The 23435-nt window shown below is 41.1% G+C and overlaps 3 protein-coding genes across 4 annotated transcripts; 1 reads left to right on the top strand and 2 right to left on the bottom strand.

Annotated features, from left to right (window-relative positions):
* Positions 1-762: 762 nt before the first annotated feature.
* On the bottom strand, positions 763-3655 carry C8H7orf25 (chromosome 8 C7orf25 homolog). Of its 2 annotated transcripts, none has more exons than XM_046669639.1 (2): positions 3539-3655; positions 763-2615 (listed from the first exon to the last, which is right to left on the bottom strand). In XM_046669639.1, the coding sequence occupies exon 2, from the start codon at positions 2592-2594 to the stop codon at positions 1329-1331; it is 1266 nt and encodes a 421-aa protein (XP_046525595.1). In that variant the 5' UTR covers positions 2595-2615; positions 3539-3655; the 3' UTR covers positions 763-1328. The 2 variants fall into 2 exon arrangements, with proteins under 2 accessions (XP_046525595.1, XP_046525596.1); XM_046669640.1 differs by lacking the exon at positions 3539-3655 and adding an exon at positions 2715-3440.
* Positions 3656-8614: 4959 nt separating this feature from the next.
* PSMA2 (proteasome 20S subunit alpha 2) lies at positions 8615-18310 on the bottom strand. Its single transcript, XM_046670610.1, has 8 exons — positions 18230-18310; positions 15411-15487; positions 14274-14406; positions 12677-12799; positions 11863-11944; positions 10168-10241; positions 8984-9041; positions 8615-8896 (listed from the first exon to the last, which is right to left on the bottom strand). The coding sequence occupies exons 1-8, from the start codon at positions 18268-18270 to the stop codon at positions 8780-8782; spliced, it is 705 nt and encodes a 234-aa protein (XP_046526566.1). The 5' UTR covers positions 18271-18310; the 3' UTR covers positions 8615-8779.
* A 186-nt stretch (positions 18311-18496) lies between these two features.
* MRPL32 (mitochondrial ribosomal protein L32) lies at positions 18497-23055 on the top strand. The gene is made up of 3 exons (XM_046668894.1): positions 18497-18640; positions 20114-20295; positions 22494-23055. Exons 1-3 carry the CDS (start codon positions 18511-18513, stop codon positions 22746-22748), a joined length of 567 nt encoding a protein of 188 aa, XP_046524850.1. The 5' UTR covers positions 18497-18510; the 3' UTR covers positions 22749-23055.
* The last annotated feature ends 380 nt before the right edge of the window (positions 23056-23435 follow it).

Below are 23435 nucleotides of genomic sequence, written 5' to 3' on the forward strand. Positions count from 1 at the left end.
CTAGACAATTTCAGTTGCGATACAAGTTAAATATACCTCTCCACACTAAATTGGAACCCCAATCATGGCCTTCTCCCCTAGGAAACGTGTTCTGAGTTAGTAACAGAATCTTTCCCAAGAGGAACTTCCCAGACACTTAATATCACATTCATTTCTGGGTGTTTATGGACCCCAATAATCAAATTCCACCTCCCCAACAGTGTGGCTGGAAATTGAGTTTCCCTTCTCACAAAATAGGAAAATTGGCAGAGGAGAAAGAAATCAGGCTGTGAGGACACAAAATCAAGTTCTAATACTGGCTCCCACCCTTAGCTTAAGTTAAGTTAATACTTAAAGCTCTAAGGCTCAATTTACCAATTTTTAAAACGTGGTGAATGCATAGGTACTTAGCCAATTCGTTTCCTTGCTTTGTTGCAAATTAATAAAGCACCTAATGCAATTGAGACATAAAAATTTCTTTTTAATTACAACTTGGGTCATGCAACAGGCAAGGAATCTCCCCCACCACTATCTCATGAAAGTCAGGTAAGGCAGTCGTCACCTGTCACTTGCAAAAGGAACAAGGTAGTATTCATAATTCAAATACTTGCAACATGGAGACTCTTTGTCCTTAAAAGTAAAATCTGAATTCTTTTAAAATGTTTTATACATTCTTTTTCAATTTATTCAAATCAGTATTTTACCTTTAATGTCCTAGGTTCATAGTAGTGTGACTGTTGGCCTTCTTTTCACAAGTGTATCAACAGATTCAGGAGACTCATGTGATCAGAACTCACTTTATTTCCTTCTATATGAATGGACTCTTTGGGAACACATCCACCAGATTGTGCCTGACATAGCAATAAGATTCTTTTCATTAATAATGGCCATAACTTTAGAATCTAAAATCAATTATAAACTATTACCTTCCAGCTTCAACTCCTATCAACCGATAAACCAATATAACGAAAAACAAGCTTCAGTTTTCTCCAGATATTTAATGCAAGATGCAGTGTAGCCATATCCCAGAAAATGCAATTATCAGTAGGGGGATTGTAGCCCTACTGAACCAAACAAATCAAAGTATTGTGATACAGCCTTATATAGAGGCATTTACGCTCTTAATTGCTATAATGCATACAGTTTGGTAAGCAAGGTCATCTCCAGTGCTTTTTTTTTACTTCAGGAGATTATATATTTTACAGATGAAACACTCAATCAACTCCACTGGTTTAAGAGTTCTAAGTATTATTTTTACTATAGAACTTCTTTTTCCTTCCAATTAAGATGGAAAGACCCAGCCTTTGGTATAAATAACTTATTCCCATTACAGTATTTAAAGGAGAGCATCAGTGTTCATTGTCATTTGTGTAGCCTTTTGGTAAGGGGGTGGCTAGAGCCTCTTTGCTCTCAGTGAGTGCTCTGGGCTGATGGATAAACACACTAAATTTAACACCTTGGTTGTTGGCGGCTCTGACAAAACCACTGTTGGCAGTCATCGTGATGGCTTTTAGGGTGTCTCCCGTCCCAAAAATCGTTAATGAACGGCTATTGATTTTTGAACTGGCCACGAGTCTCAAGGCACGTTCAGAAGGCTGGTCTGGCACCACATTAATTCGCTTAATTAGCACAGTGGCCCTCTCTCTCTCCCCAGGTCCTCCTAAGGTATCTAGAATAGACTGAAAGTCCTTGACAGCAGATTCACAAGCAAATAACTCCTTGTCCTTCATGAATGCCTCCAGCTGTGGGAGAACCTGCTCCTTCCTCTCCTGCTCTGCTTGTTCCGTGAGGACTTTTTCTTTGAAGATAAAGTGGCAACCTCCATAGCTGAGGGCAGACACATATGTGATTAAAGTAGTAATGTCCAGATTTACTTTATTGCACACATCGACCTTAATCTCTGTTGGAAAGGCAACGCTTGCCAGTATATTTTCTCGGTCTACCCTGGTCACCTGCCAAAGTTCAGGGCCCTCGTCATCGGATTCGCTCTCACTGGGCTGCAGCTCTTCAGGGTGACCTAAAAGGGAGTTAACGGCCACGATGTCTCCCCTCACAGATATGCCCATTTCCTTCAGCTTCTCTGCCATGGGGCTGGAGACACTGTTGTAAAATGCAAAGATGATGTGCGGATTGCTATACTGCACTGGCTGCTGGCGACTGGCCTGGAGGAAGTCTTCAGCCTGCTCAATGATGCTTTTGTCCCCATACTGGCCCCTGCCCAGCCAAATGTTATGCAGAGCTTCAGCCTTTCGACCAATGGCTTTCACCCAAGTATGACCACCATTTGCAACTACATCCACCACAAGGGTCTGCTTTTCTCCCAAGGTATCTGTGTAACCAAAGACATGAAGAACACTAATAACTTCTTCCAGGTTTTCAGCGGATTCCACTATGGCTCTTAGGTGTGTTAGATTAGTGCTCTGTAAATGGGATTCCTTAATAGCTACTTTCCCAGCTTCTACTTTCTGTAAGAACTTTAATTCTGCCTTCAGTTTGCTACACAGTTTTGCACCCCCTTCTATGCCACCTTTCCTTGATCTAGAAAGTGATTCTGCTCTCTTGATCAGTTCTTTGGCTATGGCGATTCGTTCACAGAGCATGGAGTGTGCAGACATGCTGAGAGCATTATTTCTTCCCTGCAAAAAGAAAAGGAACAAGGCAAATTGAAACAGTCCTCAAAAATTACGGCAATTCTTCTCTGAGGATTATGAAACCAATCTAGCCACAAAGCTTACAGAGACTGAGCCTATGAACCTGGGCTTCTGCAAGTCTGATTTTGGAGTGCCTGCCTCCTCTGGCAGCTAAGGAGAAGATGATGGCTATCCTTTTGAACTTTTCTTTAGGTAGGCTGGACTCTGACGCACTTCAGATCTTCACGTCTTCAGTGTGAAGATCATGGGGTCCACAGCACGCCCCAGCTCAGGACACAATACAGGAGTTAGCAATCTGCTATATAAGGAATTCCCTATCAGCGGCCTTACTCTTTGGTTATAAGGAAATTTTGATACAAGGCTCTGAAAGTAAAGACAAAATGATTAAAAAAACATCCAGAGACCAGCTGGTTAGCAAATTGTCCAAAGGCAGAGCGGTCCCCCCAACTGAGCACGCGAAGCCTGTCTCCCCCTTCCCGGTTCAGGAGTGGGGCCCGGGTACCCGGCCGCCTCGTGACGGCCCAGGGCTGCGGCACACCCGCCGAGGTACCGAGACGGCTCGTCCCTGCACTGGACGTCAACCCGGCACATCCGGAAAGGCCGAAGGAGCCCCCGGCGCCGCGCCCGCGCCCACTCAGGAGACGCCCGAGGAGGCATGAACTCCCCGGGCGCCCGCGGCCTTCCGGGAGGAAATCGGCCCTCGCGCCCTGACCGGTGCGCCTGCCCGGCCGGCCCTCGGCAGCTCGGGCTCCGGCAGCCCCGCGGCCAACGTCCGGGCGCGGAGACCCGGGCCTCGGCAGGGGCGCAGGCCCGCCGACCCCACCCCCAGGCCGGCCCGGCCCCCGGGGCCTCGGCAGCGGCGCCCCGCTCCCCCGACTCCCCCCGCTCCCGCGGCCCCGGCTCCTCACCGGCAGCGCCCAGGACGGCGAGCGCGAGCAGCGGGCACGTGCACGCGCGAGGCCCGGCCCCCTGGGAAGCTCGCCCGGCGGCCCCCACTCCGCAGGCCGCCGCGAGCACCGCCCCGTCACGTGACCGCGCGGGACGCCGGGCCCGCGATTCCCAGGCGGCAGCGCGGCCCCCAGCGGGCGGACGCCGGCGCGGCGGCCATGTTTGCTGAGGGCGCCTGGCCGCTCCGGCTCGTGCCCCGCGGTCCCCGGGAGGAGAGGGGCGGAGCTCGCAGGGCCCCCCCACCTAATCCTGACTGGCCTTTGCCTGGGGCTGGAGCCGGGGCGGCATTTGGCGGAGAAAATCTCCCGGTTGCGCCCCATCGCCTTGCTGCGACCCAAGCACACAGTTCTGCTCTCAAACTCAAACCCCTGCCGGGAACCAGGCCCTGCCAGTCTTAGAAAAAATTTTGGCTTATTGTAACAGAGGAAGAAACAGGCTGAAGAGGCTTGTCAGTTACACAGTGCTAAGTGCTGGGGCCGGGATTTCTGACCCCGAGCCAAAGCACCTTCCTCTGTACCATCCTGGGCTCTCCCTAGAAAGTGTGACATTATACAGATGAGCTGCCTTTCCGAGGAGGACAGACGATCCGGTGGCTTCCGAGGAGCTGGGAGCTTTATATTAGCCTAGTGGAGTGTCCAGTCACCCAGAAAGGTTAGGGCTTTAATAAAGCAAGACTAATTTTAACAAAGAGGACTTCAAATTACAACGAATCCTGTGTATACCTGCTGCTACTTAAATGACAGTAAAGGGATGAAAAAGGAATACCCCCCCCCCCACACACACACACACACAAACCACACAAAAACACAGGAGATGACTGCACAAGAGATATGTCAACACATTTGTGGAAGACAGACAGCAATAATACCACTTATTCAATGCTTACCATATGGAAGGCATTGTTTTAAGTGTTTCTCACATATTAATTTCCTCAATCCTTTTAACAACCTAAAAGGTAAATACATTTCACAGGTTATTCCGCCACAGAGAGGTTATTTGAACGCAGGCAGCCTCTGCAGCTGGAGGAGCTAGCAGAGGGGAGAAAACTGTCTGCATCAAGTCACTCACAAAGCAGAAGCCCAGAAAGGCTTTGGAGCTGCAGGTGCCTGGAAGGCCGAAGGGAGAGGAGCAGAGCGGCAGAAGTGAAAATGGGCATTGCTTAAGCCTGGATAAGGAACAGACACTCAAGTCCTCTCTTCCGTCCAGGGCAGCTGAGCCGTTACCCATCCTTCCCCAGGCAGAAGACTCGAGTTTATCATGCTAAAGATAGGGAATCAGCGAGGTTCTAGACACATGAAAGGAGTGGAAGTTTTCCTACTACATGATGAAATGCTATGGGCCTCTTCTCTGCCTCTCCTAGAACGCCGGCACTCCTCCTCGCGCCCCGCTCGGCCTCTCCCAACCCTATTTTTCTCTGGAGAAACTGAGCACATGAAAGCCAATGGAGAAATGGTTTCAGCATTCAGATACTCAGCATCTCCCAGTAAGTAGGTTCGGGACTCACAACTCACAAATACAGTACCTTCAAACATTTTTCTGTTTGGAATTTGAAAAAAACAGAAAGGAGAACAAAATGGTTTTTAAAATTATTCTTTAACTAGCATCCTCAGATAAAAGATATTTCAGCCATGAATCAAGAGGAGGATTTTTTTAAGAGGTGACAGAGTATAGGAAAGAGTTCTTCAAAATTAAAAATGATATCCCAAATCTTAAAACATCAATAGAAAAGTAGCAAGAGTGGGTAAGAATCTACTAGAAAGTAGAATAAAAAGACAGATGAAAAACACAGGGGGAAAAAAAGGGTCCAGTATCGAATTAATAGGAGTTTTAGAAATAAAAACAAAATGAAGAGGAAATTTCTCAAAGAAATACTAGAAAATTAACCAAAAGTGAAAAATCTGTTTCTACTATGAAAGGGGCTGAGCGCTCAGCACAGTTATTCAGAAACCTACACAAAGGCACATCCTTGTGAGATTTCAGAACACTGCAGATAAAAGATCCTAAGAGCTGCAGAGGGGGAAAAGTTATAAACAAAAGATTTAGCATCACACATATACACTAGCATTAGGCGTCTCATCAGCAACACTGGAATCTAGAAGGGACTAGAGTAATGCCTTCAAAATGTGGAGATAATTATTTCTAACCTAGAATTTTTAAACCCAGCTAATCAAAAAAGAGACAATAAAGATAGTTTCAAACATGCAACTAGCTTGGATTAGAGCAGGAAGACAAAGGGTTCCAAGAGAGAAACTTCTTGGAATGGTGTGTGGAGGGGAGGGTTGGAGGGTTGGGGCAAGGACTGTTAATTTCATGAAGAATACGCAGAGGGTTTTACACTCCTGTTGTAACTGGGAAAAATTAGTGACAGCTACACAGACAGCAAAGCAAACAAAAAAGTGAGGCAGTATCACCTCTAGGAAAATTTAGGAAACATAACCATAGTATACTTACACAGCCATAACCACCTTTTAAACTGAACACTGCGATCTAATTACATTGATGCAGAGAGCAGAAGTGGGGGCGGTGTAAGAGTTCTAAATTCTCATCGTGCAGAATAGTCAGTTTACATGGTGGCTACACTTCAGGAATCAGAAACAACCATATGAAACGTGGAGGCCCGTACCTGATAGAATACCTAAAAAAGTTACAAGTGATGAAACTCAGGGACATGGCCTTTGATAAAGGGTTAAAGTTATCTAACTTTTAAAATATGTTCATGTTTAGGAAGCTATCACTTTCTTGGCAGCCAGGTATTGCTGGTTCTATAAGGTCCTTGGGAGCAGGGTCTGAATTAAAGGAACCACGCAAGGGAATGTGACAATACAGGACCCTGGACTGGGTTTCAGGAAATTAGAATTCTAAACCAAGGGAGCTACCAACTCTTGTAGGTTCTCGGGCAATTCACTGAGTATCAGTTGGCATTTCTTTACGAGGGCTGAGAGAGCTGCCTACAGTGCAAGGAGACACCTGATAAAGAGGTGAGGTCAAAGACTGAGAACTGGCAGTTTCAGTCCATGCACATAATTGAGCCATCAATGAAAAGTCCTTTGATCACCCTCATCACTTAATCAGTGCCCAATGAATCAGCACTCGATAAAGGTCACTATTAGTCTTCTTCTGTATTTCCCCTTTCCTTTCTGACTCCCTCCTGCTCCCACATCTGTGAAGTTTAAACATTTCCATGTTTCATTGCTTATAACTGTTTTGCAAACTTAAATTCAAGGTTCAATGAGGAACTGGAAAAGAGAAAGGAAAGAACAAGTGGAGGTAAAATCTTTAAGAGTAAGAAGATATAAACTGAACCAAAAATAGAGAGGGGCCACAAACATTAGGGGCATTATGAAACCTAAGTAAGATTAAACGCAGCTAGAATCCGCAGGCTAGAAATGACTGAAGAGTTTTCGAACGTCTAGGGACGCATGCAATGGGGGTTGTGAGACGAAAGAACTGAGTTTCCCAGGAACTGGGACAAAAAGCAACAGCTTAATTTTAAGGTCAATGAAAAGAATAAACTGAGAACAAAGGGAGAAGTGTTCTGGGCAACTTCAGTGAACTGGGCTTTGTATTTAATGGGGCAAGAGACAGAGAATAGACACAAATCAACTTCAGCTAATCTTCCCCCTTTATTCTGTAGGACTTACTCTTAGCACCCAGTAAGCACCTCCACATGCTTTCCTTCTGTCTTAAGTATAAAGGCCTTTACTGCTCCCTTCGATTTATAGACTTCTGGCATCCTCTGGTTTTTTAACACTGGACATTACAGAGGGCCTAAGCAAATTCAAAGGGAGCTAAAACTTAGAGTACTTACCGATTAACCATGTCAGGCCTTTCACTTGTCTTCTCAAATTTAGCCCTTAGAAAATCCTCTGAGATAATTACCTTGTGCAGTCACTCAGGCAGCAAGCGAAGAGTTGAGACCTGACTCCAAAAACCATTCCATTTTCCCAGTACGCTCTTGTTCTAGTGTGCTGGATTCCCAACATACCAAAAGCCCATCAAGAATGATTATTAGAGGAAGACTTCAAGATAAACCTCTTGAAATAGAGGTCAAGTCGGCGTCTCCCATCTCTCATAATAACGCTTCTGTCACCTATAATTTTAGATAGGGGTGATAGAGTAATAGTGGGTAGAACTGGGAATTCTGACAAAAATGCTCCAAGATAAGGCTGTTTTCCCCTAAATTTGGCTAAATCTTAATCAAAATCTTTTGAGCTACATTTAAATCATGGGAATGCCTACTATCTCTTTGTTGATAAGAATAATTATGTTCACAGACTCTATGTTTTGTGAGCGAGACCAAGGACATGATTTCTCTTATCCTAGGATGCCTTAAAAAACACAGAAACAAAACTAAGCACCTTGTTATATGCCTTCACATATAATGAAAAGAGTTCAGACACCCCATTATTTGCTTGCTTGTATGGACTTCATGTGCAGCGAAGGTTCTGATTAAACTGAGACTACACGAACGAGGGAGAGCCTTAAGCCATAGTTTTGACGCTTAAGTCTAAGTATTTTGCTTCCAGCACTCACGTTCATCCTCGAGTTAAAAAGGTCTAGTAGAATCTAGGGGGCTCTTTGTAAACACATTTACCTAACTGTGATGGAGAAACCAACGAGAAGCAGACCACTTTCTATTTACTTACATAATCTATCTCCAATAGGAGACTGTTTGGCTTAGCACTCTTCACAGCCCCAGCGCAGGCTCACAGAGCATCCTAGGGTCTCACTGATCCACAGCTAATGGTGCCTAAAACACACCTATGCTTCCTACCGTGTCTCATGAATCCATGGGAGCCTGCAGACCCTCCCAGCTCTGAAAGCAGCCATGTCTACCCAAATCAGCATTTCGCTCTACTGAAGCACAGACAGTATCTGGTAGTCAAGAGGGTAACAAGATTTGATTTAACCAAAATTGCACGAAGACTAAAGAGGGACTTCACCATTCTGCTTTGCAATGTAGTTTCCAGACATCAACTGATAAAAAGCAGGACATAATTATGTTGCAATTTTACTAACTCCTAAAAAGCTAGAAGTTGGATTTAACAGTTTATTATGATTTATAAGTGTCATTTTAAAAACATCAGTCCATTAAACCATGTAGAAATAAGTATGCAAAAAGTCTGCAAAACAAAACATACTTTAAACATGTTTAAGTACAGAGATCATCTGAAATTCCAGATTTTTCAGTCACTTCATTATTACGCTATGGCAGCCAAGTAATCCTTCACTTCAGTTGGAGTAAGCCTCCTAAATCCGGCTTCATTACAGATCCCAACTTCTATGTTATCTTCTGTCATCTGCCCTTCAAAGCTTTCCTATCGAAGAGGGAGGAAAAAGGGTCAACTTTCTAAGCAGTTAATTATAAAATCATTATAAATCCAATTGTTAGATAGTAAACTAACCTTTAGGGTTAATATGGCTGTATGAATGGCATCTTCAAGTTCCAGATCTTCGTTATATCTAAAGAATTTTTTGAAGAAAACAATGATTTATGGCACTATTTACATTATTCATGACTACTTAAACACAATGAAAGCAACAGCATTAAGATCTTTTAAACAACTAAAACACTCTTAAAAATACTAAGTTACAGATTCTTTTAGTCACCTCATTGAGATAGCTGTCCCCAAATGAAAACTTGACAATTATTTGGTGTGCATGCCAACATCATGAAGAGTATAATCTTAACGTGAGTTTATTTCAGGAAACGTCCTTAAGTATAAATAATTTAATATAATCGGAAGGTGGTGGCAATATTATATTAATTTTTAAAAATAAGCAGAGAAATTGAATCTTTGCTAAAATTTCTTATGTTTGTTCTTATAACATCATGTGAAATGTTCAAAATATTCACTAATAATATGTACTAGGAAACAGAAAGTACTTTAAGATCTTAAGAATATTTAAGTTTACCAATTAATCCCAAGTAAAAGTTTTTAGTAACCTTAACATTAATATTATGTGAAAAATGTACTGAGAAGGTTTTTCTGTTGGTTAAAGTCAATTACAAACTTTTCCCATTCAAAATGTAGGGCATTTTTGGGTGGACTGTAGTAATAATGCTCAGTCTAGAATGCAGCTGGAAATAAGTGACAGCAATCTGCTGTGCTACGGCAGGGACAGAAGATTTTTACACAGCGCTCCACTTTTTATCCAGCACATACATCTTATATTTAATCTACCATCAAACCAAGTATTTGGCTTTACAATTTTTTTTCTGTAACTGTCATAATGTAAACTGTTATCACTTAAATCATTTAAAAATTTTCCTCCCGAAATGTTTACTCCAAATCCAATGGTCTTTTTTTCTTTTTTGAGATGGTAAGAAAAATGAAGTAAAAATAACATTGAGAAAACAACCATATGAATGTAGAAAGAGAAGTTCTTCAGAAGTGAATAATATTACCCCTTAGTATATTGAAGGCTAGGGATCCAGGGGGGAGAGAAGTTTTTTGTTTGTTTTATCTGTAACTAGGCTCAAATACAGAGTAGTAACAACACATCTGTTTAGACTCACGGTATTAATTAAAAAGAGCTGAAAACCATAAAGTAAGTTTGCTGAGCAATCTAGCCGCCATGAGCCCACCTTTTCTCCAGGAAAGTTTTCCCGTTCACGTAGTTCTTGCCCATTGCTGTGGCTTTCCAGGCAAAGTAAGCTCCCTAATCAGGAAGGGAAGAAGAAAAACTCTTTTAAACACTAATCTAATCATCTCGCCCTGCCATTTATGTTTTAGCTCCATAATTTGTCTCTAGACGGTCACAGAATATCTACTGGAATGCAATGGAACATGTCACAACATAGGTTATTTTTTTTAAAAGGTTAAAAGGATAAATAACAAAGAGGCATGAAGAAACTTTTGGAGGTTATGGAAAAGTTCAGTACTTGATTGTGGTGATAGTTTTCTCAGGTATTTACATACATCAAAACTCATCAAACTGTACACTTTAAATAGGTGCAATTTACTGTACACAATTTATGTAAAAAAGCCAGTTGAGAGAAAGTGAGATTAACTTAAAGCAAATAATCAAGAGTATTATTTCAGCTTATGAGGACTGGAGGGCTCTAACAATCTGTCATATGTATCTGAAAAATGGTGAGCAACTCTTCATCATCATTAGTGAACAAATTAAGCAGAGACAGCTTTTCATTAAAAATATTCAAAGGTTTTTTTTTAAAGATTGGCACCTGAGCTACTATCTGTTGCCAATTTTTTTTTTTTCCTCTTCTTCTTCTCCCCACAGCCCCCCAGTACATAGTTGTATATTCCAGTTGTAGGTCCTTCTGGCTGTGCTACGTGGGACACTGCCTCAGCGTAGCCTGACAAGTGGTGCCATGTCCGTGCCCAGGATCTGAACAGGTGAAACCCTGGGCCACTGAAGCAGAGCGCACAAACTTAATTACTTGGCCACAGGGCTGGCAGCCTCAAAGGTTTTGATAATAAAAGCAGCTACAATGTTATATATTACATGGCCTCATCTGTTTAAAAAATACACGTGCACACACACAAAAAATACTGAAAGACACATATCAAATATATCTTAAAAGAAACAACTGTCTTTTAGATACAACAGGGAAAAAAGGGCAAAAAATGAGACCTGGATTCCAGTGAAGGTGGCTTTTGCTACCCACTGGAAAGGAGAGTAAGAGGGCTTGTCATTTAGTTTCAGAAGCTCAGAGATGGGGTATTGGACACGGTCAAAGTTTCCAAAATATTTAATTTTTCTGATTTAAGTAACAACCATATATTTTTCTTTTGCCTTTTCAGATTACAAGGTTAGATCATTTAAGAGTTGAATTGAGTGAACTTGCAATTATCTAATGATTCATAAACTATGAAGATCAGTTCCTACTCATGGATTTTTTCTTCCGGCTCTCCTCACAGCAAATGAGACAGATGAGGAGCAGCAGTATCCTCTATGAACAGCTTCTAACTCAGATACCAATCTTCCGCTTTAGAGCAGACCACTCACTCATTTTGCAAAACACTGAATTCAAGACAGTTACATCAATGTGTGTGCGGGAAGAGTCACAATCATTCAAGTATGTGAAGTTAATGAACAAGACAGAAGAACAGAGGGCAGGACTAATGTAGCTTCCACATCAGAGGACTCAATTACCAACATTTTAAATGTGCAAATGAATATGCACTACTTATACTCTCTGAAGCCCAAATGAAACAGAGAAATAATGCTAAGTTTTAAAATTTTTATGGTTATTGCTTTTATTACATACTCAAAGAGCACTTTAACAAAGCCCTCAGAGACATCCAATGATACTTACAGATGGATCCGACTGAAATAAATACGGTCGTCCCTCATTCCAACCACAAATTAGTAAAGAAACTCCAAATGGACGAACACCACTGAAGAAAGGAAAATGAAAATTACTTGGCATCTTCATGGTGTTAACGTCAACTTAGGGTAAGAATTTATTAATAATCTCAAGTAAAGCAAATTATCAGGTAAACTGAATTAGACTTGTAAGTTCCTTAAAAAGTATTAACACCCTTCTGAACAAATTAAGTCAAAATGAGTTCTCTTTATGGTACTAAGAAACAGTAGTCAAATCATTTTGGTAAATGGAGTGACACAAATGTTGAGGTTAATAAGTGTGAAGTAACACTAAGTGTCCTAACAAAACGACAAATGCAGCTTTTCCAATGGATTTACAGATCAGCAACAACCTTTATACTACCTTTTCCATGTTCACCCCAAACTCAAGAGAATTAACATGAATATGGATGTGTCAAAGAACGATTGCCTTCATCATGTGCTTACCATCACTTCTGACTGGAAAGATACAAATTTGGAAGCAGCAATGACTATTTGCCTGAAAAGAAGCACTTAATCACTGGCAAAAGGACTTTGTCTATCTAGAAGCTGCTTTCTGCTGTTATATGAACAGCAAGAAAACATTCAAATATTTTCCCTTAAGAAAATATTCTAAGATCACAAGTATTCATCATTGTGATTTTCTTTACTTGTTAAGCAAATACAGAAAAATAGTTAGGTCCTCTTTTTTTATACATCTATTCTTCTAAAATGACTTTTTCATCCTAATTCAGGACACATTTCAAGTAATAAAATCAACTTACCCTGACTGGGTGTATTCTTGCATCACGGAAGCTACTCTCTGTACCAGCTGAGCTGTGGGAATGGGTTCTTGGTAAACAAGATAGTACTGCTGAGCTAGTTTCCGAGCTCTATGTACGAGCACTCTGACAAACAAGAAAGTAAGGAGGTTTCATTAAAATTACGATGCTCTACCACCTAAGATTCATTCTCCTAGAGGCGTATACGTACAGCTCAACTTTTACATGTATCTCTTTAAGAGTAGCTATCAGCTCAAAGTCAGTCATCTGATTCCAGTTAATTTATAAGAAAATATCAGAGCATCACAGAGGAACTGAGCCATAGCAGATGGACAAGGCAAAAGAAAGAAAATTAGGGAGTAGGGGTACCAGTTAGCTTAGCAGTAACAGATTTAGCATACATACACAGGAGAGCTTTATCTCCCTCTATGGCCTCTTCAAGACTGTGCCACCTTATCCCAAGGGCAGCCACCCTGTCTTTTTAGATCCCAGTTCAGCAAACACACACACACACAATTTCAGGCGTTTTTTCCTCATTCTGCCTCAATCTTTTCTATAGACTGCACTTTAAAGAGTACCTTTTAATGGAGATTAACAAACAGCAAGAAACTACCTATGACTTAAAAAACACAAAATCTGTCAAAAGATACTAAAAATATACTATATAACAATCAAATATATTAGCAAGACAAATAGGATCCTTTACCTGCTCAGGTACTACTGATCTCAACCATGCACGTTATCCCTCTGTACCACACTCCCGTGCTGTCCCTCTCAGTTGATTGTGTCAGTGGGAGCACACTGCAGTATCCCTCCTATAGGGCAGGACCAGGATCCACCGCAGTGACACCTGACCCCATTCCAGCAACACTGTTGCTTTTAAATTCATTAAAGCGAAATTTGGCTCTACAGATGATCGTGTTCCACAAAATCAAGAATGAAGTAATAATACTCCCTTCACTTGTTAAATGATAAACACAGAAAATGATCTATTGCCTTCAACTTGCTGGTACCCTGATGTAACAGGATCACTCTCTCTTTTCCTGTGAAATATAAAGGGAGTGACTCTATGAGCATCTGGATTCTGACTGGCCGCCATACTGAGCAACTTTCTGTGGCCTTTAAGAATTTTGTCCCATTGCTAAGAAAGAACAGAAATAAACATAATGAAGTTAACTCTGGACGGTGATGCTTCCTTTTGCTGCCTGATGACTTTTTTATATAGTTTACTATAACTTGTACTGCTTTTACCATTTTTAAAACTCATTTGACAAAAGCAAAGCCCTTGAAGCCCAGCCCTTGGATGGTAGAAGAGGGATCGTAATCAGAAGGGAAAAACCACTACATAGAGATAAGAGGAACCAGTGCTACATCTATCTCCTCTTACAACGGAGTCACGCTGAGTCCTTAAAGTAACCCTCAGTCTGTCCGATAGAGGCAAACTAAATCCCACTGCTCATGATGCTGCTGCTGCTCAACAAAACACAAAAACGACAAGTTGGGAGATTAAAGAAAAGACACCTCTCAATTTTTCTACTCAAAGTATAGATTACAGGCAATTCATGAGATGGTGAGAAAAACAAGAAATAGGATAAAGTACCTGTAATCTGGGCCCATGCCGCTATACACCAAGCCTATATGCTTGGTAATTGATTCCACTTTGTGTACACTTCGCTCATCATACAGAATGGATTTCTGTTTCTTCTCAGTTGCTAATACCACACCATTTGCAGCTTTAAAAAAAAAAATTATGTTTAGTCATTTAAAGACTCTGCTTCAAGTTTTCTAATCATGAACGCATTTCACCCAAACTCTTTTATTTCCTCTTATTTATAAAACCTTTTCTTCTGGATTTCTGTATCAAAATTACCTAAGGAATGGGATATCAATTTCTCCCTTCATTGGTCATCTATACTGCACTAAGAAATCCCAACAGCTAAAGGTATTACATTCTAGGACACCTGAGAGTCCACATGCTTTAAAGTAATGGAATTCTGCCTACTTGGCCTTCTCTTCCTATAATATGAAATTTAAAATCAATAATACAGACTTTCTTCTTAAAGGGTCTTAAGATATGAAACAATTATAATATCTTTAAGTTTTTGGGTTTTTTTAATAGATAGGCTATTTTCTTTTTTGCTGGGAAAGATTCACCGTGGCCTAACATCTGTTCCCAATCTTCCTCTCTCTTTTATCCCCCTCCCCAAAGTCCCAGTGCACAGCTGTATATTGCGGTTGTAAGTCCCTCTAGTTCTTCTACGTGAGCCGCCACCACAGCATGGCAACTGACAGACGAGTGGTGTGGTTTCACGCCCAGGAACCGAACCCAGGCCACCAAAGCAGGGAGAGCGCTGAACTTTAACCACTAGGCAATCAGGGCTGGCTCTAGTTTAAGTTTTAAAATTAACTTTTTCTAAATTATAAGAAGGATTCTCCACCAGAGAATAGTGATATATAATCAGAGGAAAAACAAAAGAATACTCAGTTTTTTGAATGGGAAAGACTATTTATGGATTATCACAACTAATACATAAAGGCACTACATTTTGAAAACAAATTTTAATCACCTAAAGCTTATTACTTTCTTTAAACCTCAGAATCCTGTAAATTAACAAAAAGAATTATTAAAAATCATGCTGCCACGGCTGTTTATTTATAAATTAATTACTAATTAATTCCAAAAGAATGTTGGGATAACTATTACCAGGGATCTGAAATGAATGAAGCATTTAATTACCTTTAATTCCCACTGAAGGGGCTCCTGCAGCTACAGCAGCCAGGGCATATTCAATCTGGACAAGTTTACCAGACGGGCTTAAAAAGAAACAAAGGTAAATTCACACATTCTCAAACATTTGTTACAGGACCATCTCTGAGACAAGGCAGATATATAGGTCAAAAGCATTAATCAAACACCAAGGAAAAGGTGAGCTTTGGAATTTATTATGAAGTTGGACAGAAACTAAGTTTACCAGGAGATGTGAACATATTCACAGTGAAGCACTTCTTTCCTTTGGTGGTTTTTTCCTAGTCTGTTACTGAAAGCAGCAGCATCACTGTTGCCTGTCACCACTTACCAACCTTGTGACTGGGCAAGTTACTTAACCTCTGTCTGTTTTCTGATCTGTAAAATGGGGATCATAGTACTACAGTAGTTGCCTGTTTCAAGGTTGTGAAGATCAAATGAAGTGATGCTTATAAAAGTTCCTGGCACAAAATTAGCACTGACGTAAACACTGAATAGTAATATTATTAAGAACATGTACGTATTTGTTAAAACCCAAGCAATAGCATATATTTCATGTGGGGAAGCCATACATTTCAGAAAGTACACATGGCCTATGATGTAAGACCTAAATGTCAGTCAAAACAAAGTATTTTCAATATAATATATAACTATTTCTAGAAGTCGTGAGCTGGTTATACTTGACAAATCTGGTTCCATGGGTTTGCTGGTCAAATGCTAGTCTCAAACTGGCCTTTTAAGTCATACTTATTTCAATCAAGTTGAGTTAGAATCATCATAAACGTTGCAGACCAAGCTTCTTATTTCATAGATAAAGAAAAAGTCCCTGAGTGAAGGTAATTTGTCTAAAGTGACACAGCCAGGTCTATATCTCCAGTCTCCTACTAAAAAGATAATCTTGAGTTTCAGAAGGTCATGTGTTTTATCTTCATCAAATTATGGATATTCCCTTTGTCACTCAAGTCTCAACTCGGACAATGCCACCTTGCTCCAGACACACAGACTACTCAGATTTCAAAACATGCTTGACAAGCCCCTCCCTCTGTCTGGAATGTGTTACCCTACTGCTTAGTGAACTCTTTCTGGTCACCCTCCAATCCTTAATGTCATGTCCTCAGGGAAGCTGCCCTGACCACCCAGACGAGGTCGAATGCTATTTATTCAGGTCTACGGTGTCCTGTGCTTCCTCTTGGGCTAAGGGTCATCATACTTGAATTATTTTTACATTATTTGTCTTCCTCAACGAAGTATAAGATCTGTTCAGTCAGGATTCCAGCACATAACGTAGTACCAGGAACCCAGAAAGCTTTTGACTGACAGAGACATATCAGATCTATTTAAGAAATAAGCCCAAAGGCAGCAGTTTAAACACTCTTAAACGACAAAAGTAGGTGACTAGACCAGAATAACATCAATAGGCATTTAAATTAAAAAATTAGGCTGTCCTTGATTTCCTTTAATGGTCACTATTTCAATAATCATATCATGACTTTCTGGGTCTAACCAGCTGTCAATTATTATTTAATACCTAGTTCAAATATCTCTGGGGAACACACTTGCTTTGTTCAAAGATGAACAGTGACTCCCTGGGGCACAGCCTGTACTCTGGAATTGTATGTGATGAGATCTTTTATTACAGAATTAAATTAATTTCACTCGAGAGTTAAAAAAACACTATTGCATACTTATTAATGAAAACCAAGAGTAAGGAAGGTATTTTAGCATTTTAAGAAGACAAAGTTATGGGAAGTGTTTTAATTGTCATTAGAGAGAACCCAGTTTGAATGTTAACTCCGCTACACACGATGACCTTGGACAAGCTGTTCAATGTGTCCGAGCTGTGGTGAGCTCACCGCTAGATGTTGAGATAACGTGTATCACACAAGGTAGTGGAAGGAGACGGAGAGGTTCAGCTGCATCCCACACACAAAGTACTCAACAAGTTAGATCCTGCCTGCCTTCCGCCGTCAGCTGGGACTGCATTTTAACTTCACGAGGCATTACTGATCCGCAAGAAAATGGTCAAAGGAATCCTTCCTGGTCGATTTTTTAAGTCCTTCGATGACAGTTTCCTCACGTTGGGGACGATGGTTCATCTCAATTGTATTTTGAAGACTATACTTATTATTTCAATCTCTTGTTCTAAAACAGAAAAGCCTACAATGTTTTTAAAACATATACTCCTCCAAAAAAAAAAAAAAAATGGCCAAAACGCAACTGTAGTCTTGTAGTTTAGGGCTCACCATAGAAAAATTAGCGCTTTCATTTTTAGACTTCATGCTCCTTAGTAGGAGCAACGAAGAAACCGAAAGCGGGAGGAGGAGGTTTCCAAAGACACCAGTGCCAAAGGGAGACTAAGACTCAAACCCAACTGTAAAGTTGAGGCTTTTCGAGAAAAAGGGATCCCACAGATCTGACCAAGATTCCGAGGTCCAGAAGCTCCCGAATCAGGCCTACTTGGGTCAGGAAAGATAGCCTAAGTTCTGAACGGGACAGCCGGAGAACCTAATACAAAACTGCCTTCTTCTCTAGTCTCCAAAGCGAAAGCCTATCCTGGCTGAGGGCCTGACCCTCCCGCAGCTCCGAGGTCGCCCCGGATCCCCAGATCCGAGGTCCCGCGGCCTCCCGGGACCGGGGCTCCCGGAACCCCGGGCGGGCCAGGCAAATGACTTTGCAAAGCCGCATTCCCACCTCCACTTCCTAACAGGCCCTCCGAAAACACCAAGCCAGAGACCAGGACGGAAAAAAGCGAGTCGGCAGAGCTCCTGCAATCTCGACTACGCGGAGGACCTCCAGGGCCCATTCCATACCTGAATGTAGTCAGCGAAAAGCTGTAACCGCGCTCCGCCATCTTTACCCAAAGAGCCAAAGCACTTCCGCACACATGCGCACTGCGGCTGGTTTCTTCTCATTTCCCCTCCCCGCTCCTTCCTTTCTCTCTCTGTGATTGGAGGAGAGTCGGAGCCGCTCCAGGGGCATGCTGGGCGATGTAGTTCCAGGAGTGGAGGGCGCCTGACTCTGCGTCAGTGCGCATGCTCGAGGTAGAGGCTGGACCCAGCAGATGGGTGGGAGCTTTCTTCGGGCGAGGAAGATGGCGTCGGCCATGCTGGTGCTGGTGGTTCCGCCGTGGCCCGCAGCTCGGGGCCTCCTCCGGAACTGTTGGGAGCGGCTGCAGCGGAAACTTCAGCAGAGCCAGCCAGGCTTGTGCAGTCCTCCGTGGGGTAGGTAAAGAAGGCCGCCGTGGAGAAGGGGTTGGATGAGGGGACCCCAGGCAGCGTGGTGGACACAGCGCATACGGTGCCCTCCTCCCGCGTTGTGATCCGCGCCCGCGCGTAGGGGACGTTGTCCCAGACCTTGACTTGCTTAGATGCAAGAGACAGCTGCTTTTGTTTCCCCATCCCCCGCAAAAAAGAAAAAGTCGTTTGATTGCTCCGTTCGTACACAGACTGTAACTCAAGCGCGTTAGCTTGACATCAAGGGCCGCCACTACCTGGATCCTCTTGTCTTTCCTTTCGGGGCCTCCCGCTTCCTAAAGCAATTTGTCCTCCTGTGGTGGTTGAACTCTGTGCACTTGAATCCTGATCCCCGTGTTTCTCCCGGGAACTAATTTTAATTGGAAGTGTCTCGGATGTTAAGATTGTCATTGCTTTGACGTTTACATTCTACTCGATTTCTAAGGTTCCGCACGTGATAATACAGTGTGAACAGAGAGCCCACTGTATGCCAGAGCCTTCTACGTGTGCTTCCTGGGATAATCTCCACAACAGTCCCATTAAGTATCTCCACTTTTCAGCTGAAGAAGTAGGCTCAGAAAGGTTCCAAGGTCACCCAGGCCATCCAGAGTCCGTGCGGTTAACCACTGGGCTATGCTTAGCGACGCTTTCAGGTCTATTGAAAAGGACTATCAGTTGTCAAGTGTTAGACGGCTCTGTATCGTTTTAAGAGTTCCTAAAATCAAAAGAAGTATTGCAAGTCTGAGGAGTAGCAAGGAGAGGGGAAAAGACTCTGATTTTATAAACAAGACAGAAAAACAGAAGTGAAGCGTTGATAGTCGTAAATAGAGAGTGGTGAATTAGTTGTTTTCCTTAGAAAACAGACAGGAATCAAGTTTAATATTATGAAGAACTAAGTGACTTCAAGGGCCACCACGTTATGTAACAAAGGAGCTAACTCAGTTTGAATGTAATAAAAAAGAGCCAATAGGCAGTTATCTCAGTGCAGGTCGGAAGTGCATTTTGGGAATTTCAAGCTTAGATTTACTTGTAAAATAATTAGGTAGTGCCCCCAAGTAGACTGGACAATTGAGTGGTTTAGTTTTTTTGGTTTTTTTTTTTTGCTTTGTTTGTTTGTTTTGTTTAAATTAGGTGCCTTTCAGACTTTTATTCATGTTTGCTACTAAACCCTTAAGTTCTGTTTTTCATAAGGTGAGAAACTCTTGGTAGAATTTCACTGATTTCATTTCAGCAGGTGCTTCTAAGAAAAAATTCTGTGTTCCTTGATTGCTTTATGTATGAGCTTTAGTATATTTCATAGCTAAGGTTTTCTGTAAATGTCTATTGAATGTAATATTCTAAATTAACTGTTTGTATTATGTCTGTTGGCCTGTCACTGTTGATTGTTAAGGAGAATGACATCTATAAATAGTCATTTAGAAGCTAGAAACCGATTCTGTATCTGCATGTTTTCTTTTGTAGGACCAGCTTTAGTGGTCCAAGGTCCAGGTGTGTTTACAGAACCAGCAAATGATACCAATGGAAGTAAGGAGATTTCCAGCCTTTTGGGTAGTATCTTTTGGATGGCAGCTCCCAAAAGCAGACGCAGCATTGAAGTTAACCGGTGTAGGCGAAGAAACCCTCAGAAGCTTATTAAAGTTAAGGTAATACGTTGATTTTTGCAGGCGTGCTTTTCTTCATGCCCACCGCTGCATTGGTGTATCTTGGTATGTTCATATAGCCTATGGGTAAATTATTCTCAGATCTTCTATGTCTGCTTTTCCCTGCCCTAAATAAAATACAGTGTTCTTATTATGTATGTATATCTCCTATCCTGTAGCCTAAATTTAGGAACACAGTCAAGGAGGGAGTTTGGAGTCTGGACAGAGAGCCAGGTTATGAAAAGCCTACATGACTTTGAATTGTGAACTGTGCCAGTCCTGAGCTATGTGATTTTGAACCATATGTGAGTAAATCTCTTAACTATGGCAGAGCCTAAAATTAAAGTCGGAAGCAGTAGACATATTGGATCTTGGGTTTTACTAGCCCTTACATATTTATTCTATTCTTCATGGTGTCTGATAAAATACTGTGAAGGAAAATACTTAGAGAAGTAATAATAAAAGCTAATATCTGTTGAGTGCCTCTGATGCATCTAAGTACTTTATGTGAATTATTTTGTCAAATCCTCACAACAACCCTCCAAAGTAAATATTGCTTTGCTAATTTTTAGGATAAAGAAACTGAGGCAGCAAGAATTAAGTGGTGGAGTCAGGAGTGAGCCCTGATGGTCTGATTCTTGAGCTCACGTTCGTCTCTTGAAACTTTTTTGTGTGTGTTCCTGTCCTCAGACAATTCCAGATTCCTCCCCTGCCCCACCTTGCCATGCGTACACTCTCTTCATTGGTCTAACAAACAAAAGTTGTAGTGTTTATTACCTTTGATCTGTTACTTTATGTCTTTAACAGCCATGCTTTGAATTATGGTTTCCTCCGTAGCATTCCACAACAGCAGTGCAAGAACACAGAATTGACTTTCACGTGCTTCCACATTTAGTATCAAACCAAACTCTTAGAACTTAAACCAAAAAGTCTTACTGAGTCACAGTTGGGACTTAAAATCTGGAACCGAAAAATACTTCATTAATTAAAACAACAATAACTCATAGAGTTGGTTAAGAGAATTTAAGATTTTTAGGAATGAGGTCTTGTACCAATCTATCACATGATTTCCCTGACTCCATTTATTCTGAGGGAAAGGAACAACTCTTATCCTGCGCAGTCATTTTCTCCACTGAATTGTTTTTTACCTCATAGTGTATATTATGCTGGGGCCTTTGATCAGGAAAAGAGCACCAGCTGACTGTGGCTCTATTTTCTATACCTCCAATTGGACATGCAGTCAGGTTTCCTCTGTAGCAGAGTAAAGTGACAAGTTGCTAAGGCAAGTAATTTGCAAGGCTTTTTGTTCCTTTCAGAAAATGAAATTCTTTTTGTTAATTAATATAAATATAATATATTAGTATAATTATTTTTATTTTTAATAAAATAATTTTACTTTATTATTAATATAATTGTAATGTAATTATTAATAATTAATATATGGACATCTGCCTCACAGATGTCCATATAGTAATCTTATGAAGTGTTTGGAGTTTCTTTGATGCTCCTGTTTACCATTTTTCTTTATATTTCAAAACTACCTTTAGAACATATCAAAAAGATATGTTTCTTTAGAGATTATAATCGTCTTATTAAAGTTGGATAGACATATATAAAACTTATTAAAATACCCCCAAATTGTACATAACAAGGGAGTTTTACATTAAGGGATAATCAACATTTGTGCATAACAAGAAAAATAACACCATTTATCAACTATACTTCATACAGGAATTTGACTTATACTGATAAATCGGGGGAAGCCAACCTGTAATGTGTTTGTCATCTTGTTTTCCCCAGGATAGATTGAAAGAAAAAGTAATTCCCTTTTCCTTAGTCTCTTGTTTAAGATGCTGCCTGTAGGGATCTCCCCATCGTGGTGATGGAATCCTTATTATATGCTTAGTATTTGAAGGTGGGGAGTAGAGTACCATTTTTCATAGTATGACCACTGTGTTTAAGTAAAAATGTACCAGATTCAGAGTCAGTAGACCTGAGTTCTAGTCCAATTTTTCTACTAATTCAAACTCGTCGTTTGTCCTCAGTGTCCCTATTAAAGTGAGGTTGAACTAGACGGTCTATGACCTCAAGTATCATGAACATTCCAAGAAAATTCAAGTATAAGCATCACTCCTGTCAGTGATGATTTGTGCATTATTTTGCCTCTTGTTAAATATGTTTTTGTTTGTTTGTTTTTAAAGACCAATATAGATGTTTGTCCTGAGTGTGGTCACCTGAAACAGAAACATGTCCTTTGTGGCTATTGCTATGAGAAGGTGTGCAAGGAGACTGCAGAAATCAGAAGACACATAGGGAAACAAGAAGGCGGCCCTTTCAAGGCTCCTAACGTAGAGACTGTGGTGCTGTACACGGGAGAGGCAGCGTCTGAGCGAGATCAGGGCAAGAGGATCATCGAACGAGACAGGAAGCGACCGTCCTGGTTCACCCAGAATTGACACCAAAGATGTTCAAAGAGGATAATTTCACATGAAATGTTTCTCCTGAAAGAGTGGAAGATTCTTGTTTTTATGTTGATTTTGTGCTTGTTTTTAAATCATCAATCTAGTTTGAAACAATTCTTTCTAAGTAGTTAGTTTTGTATGGGGAATTTGAAGAATATGTCATGAGTAAACTCTGAAAATGTCTGTGCAGACACTCGGTGAATTCATGTCTGTTTCCGTTATACTATAAGGTTCTTCTAAGTGAACATAACATTTCCAGGACAGAAAAATAAAACAAATAATTTAAAATTCATCACAAGAAGTATGTGTTTTGGCTCTGGTTTTGTTTGTTTGCCAGTGGTTCTTACACAAGATACTTAACACAGATATCTTCGTTTAAGTAGCGCCTAGCAATAGATTTTTATTTGAATCCTGGTATTGTTTTTTAAGATGGTAGTTGTGGCAGTAAGGAAAGTTCATTCTGTGTTTTTCATTTTAGCAAATTAAGTGGCCTTTGGTGGAATTCACTTTCTACGGAACGTGTTATGTTAATTTACTTAGATGATAGAAATGGTTCTTGACATTTTACGTTAAGTCAAAATGACATCCAGAATTCATTGCATGGCTCATGAGATTTGTATTATAGTTTTGGGGGAGAGGTTTTTAAAAGGAGTTATGAATGAATTCAGTAGTACACAGAAA

The sequence above is a fragment of the Equus quagga genome, chromosome 8 (assembly GCF_021613505.1).
Source record: "Equus quagga isolate Etosha38 chromosome 8, UCLA_HA_Equagga_1.0, whole genome shotgun sequence".
Classification (NCBI taxonomy): Eukaryota; Metazoa; Chordata; class Mammalia; order Perissodactyla; family Equidae; genus Equus; species Equus quagga.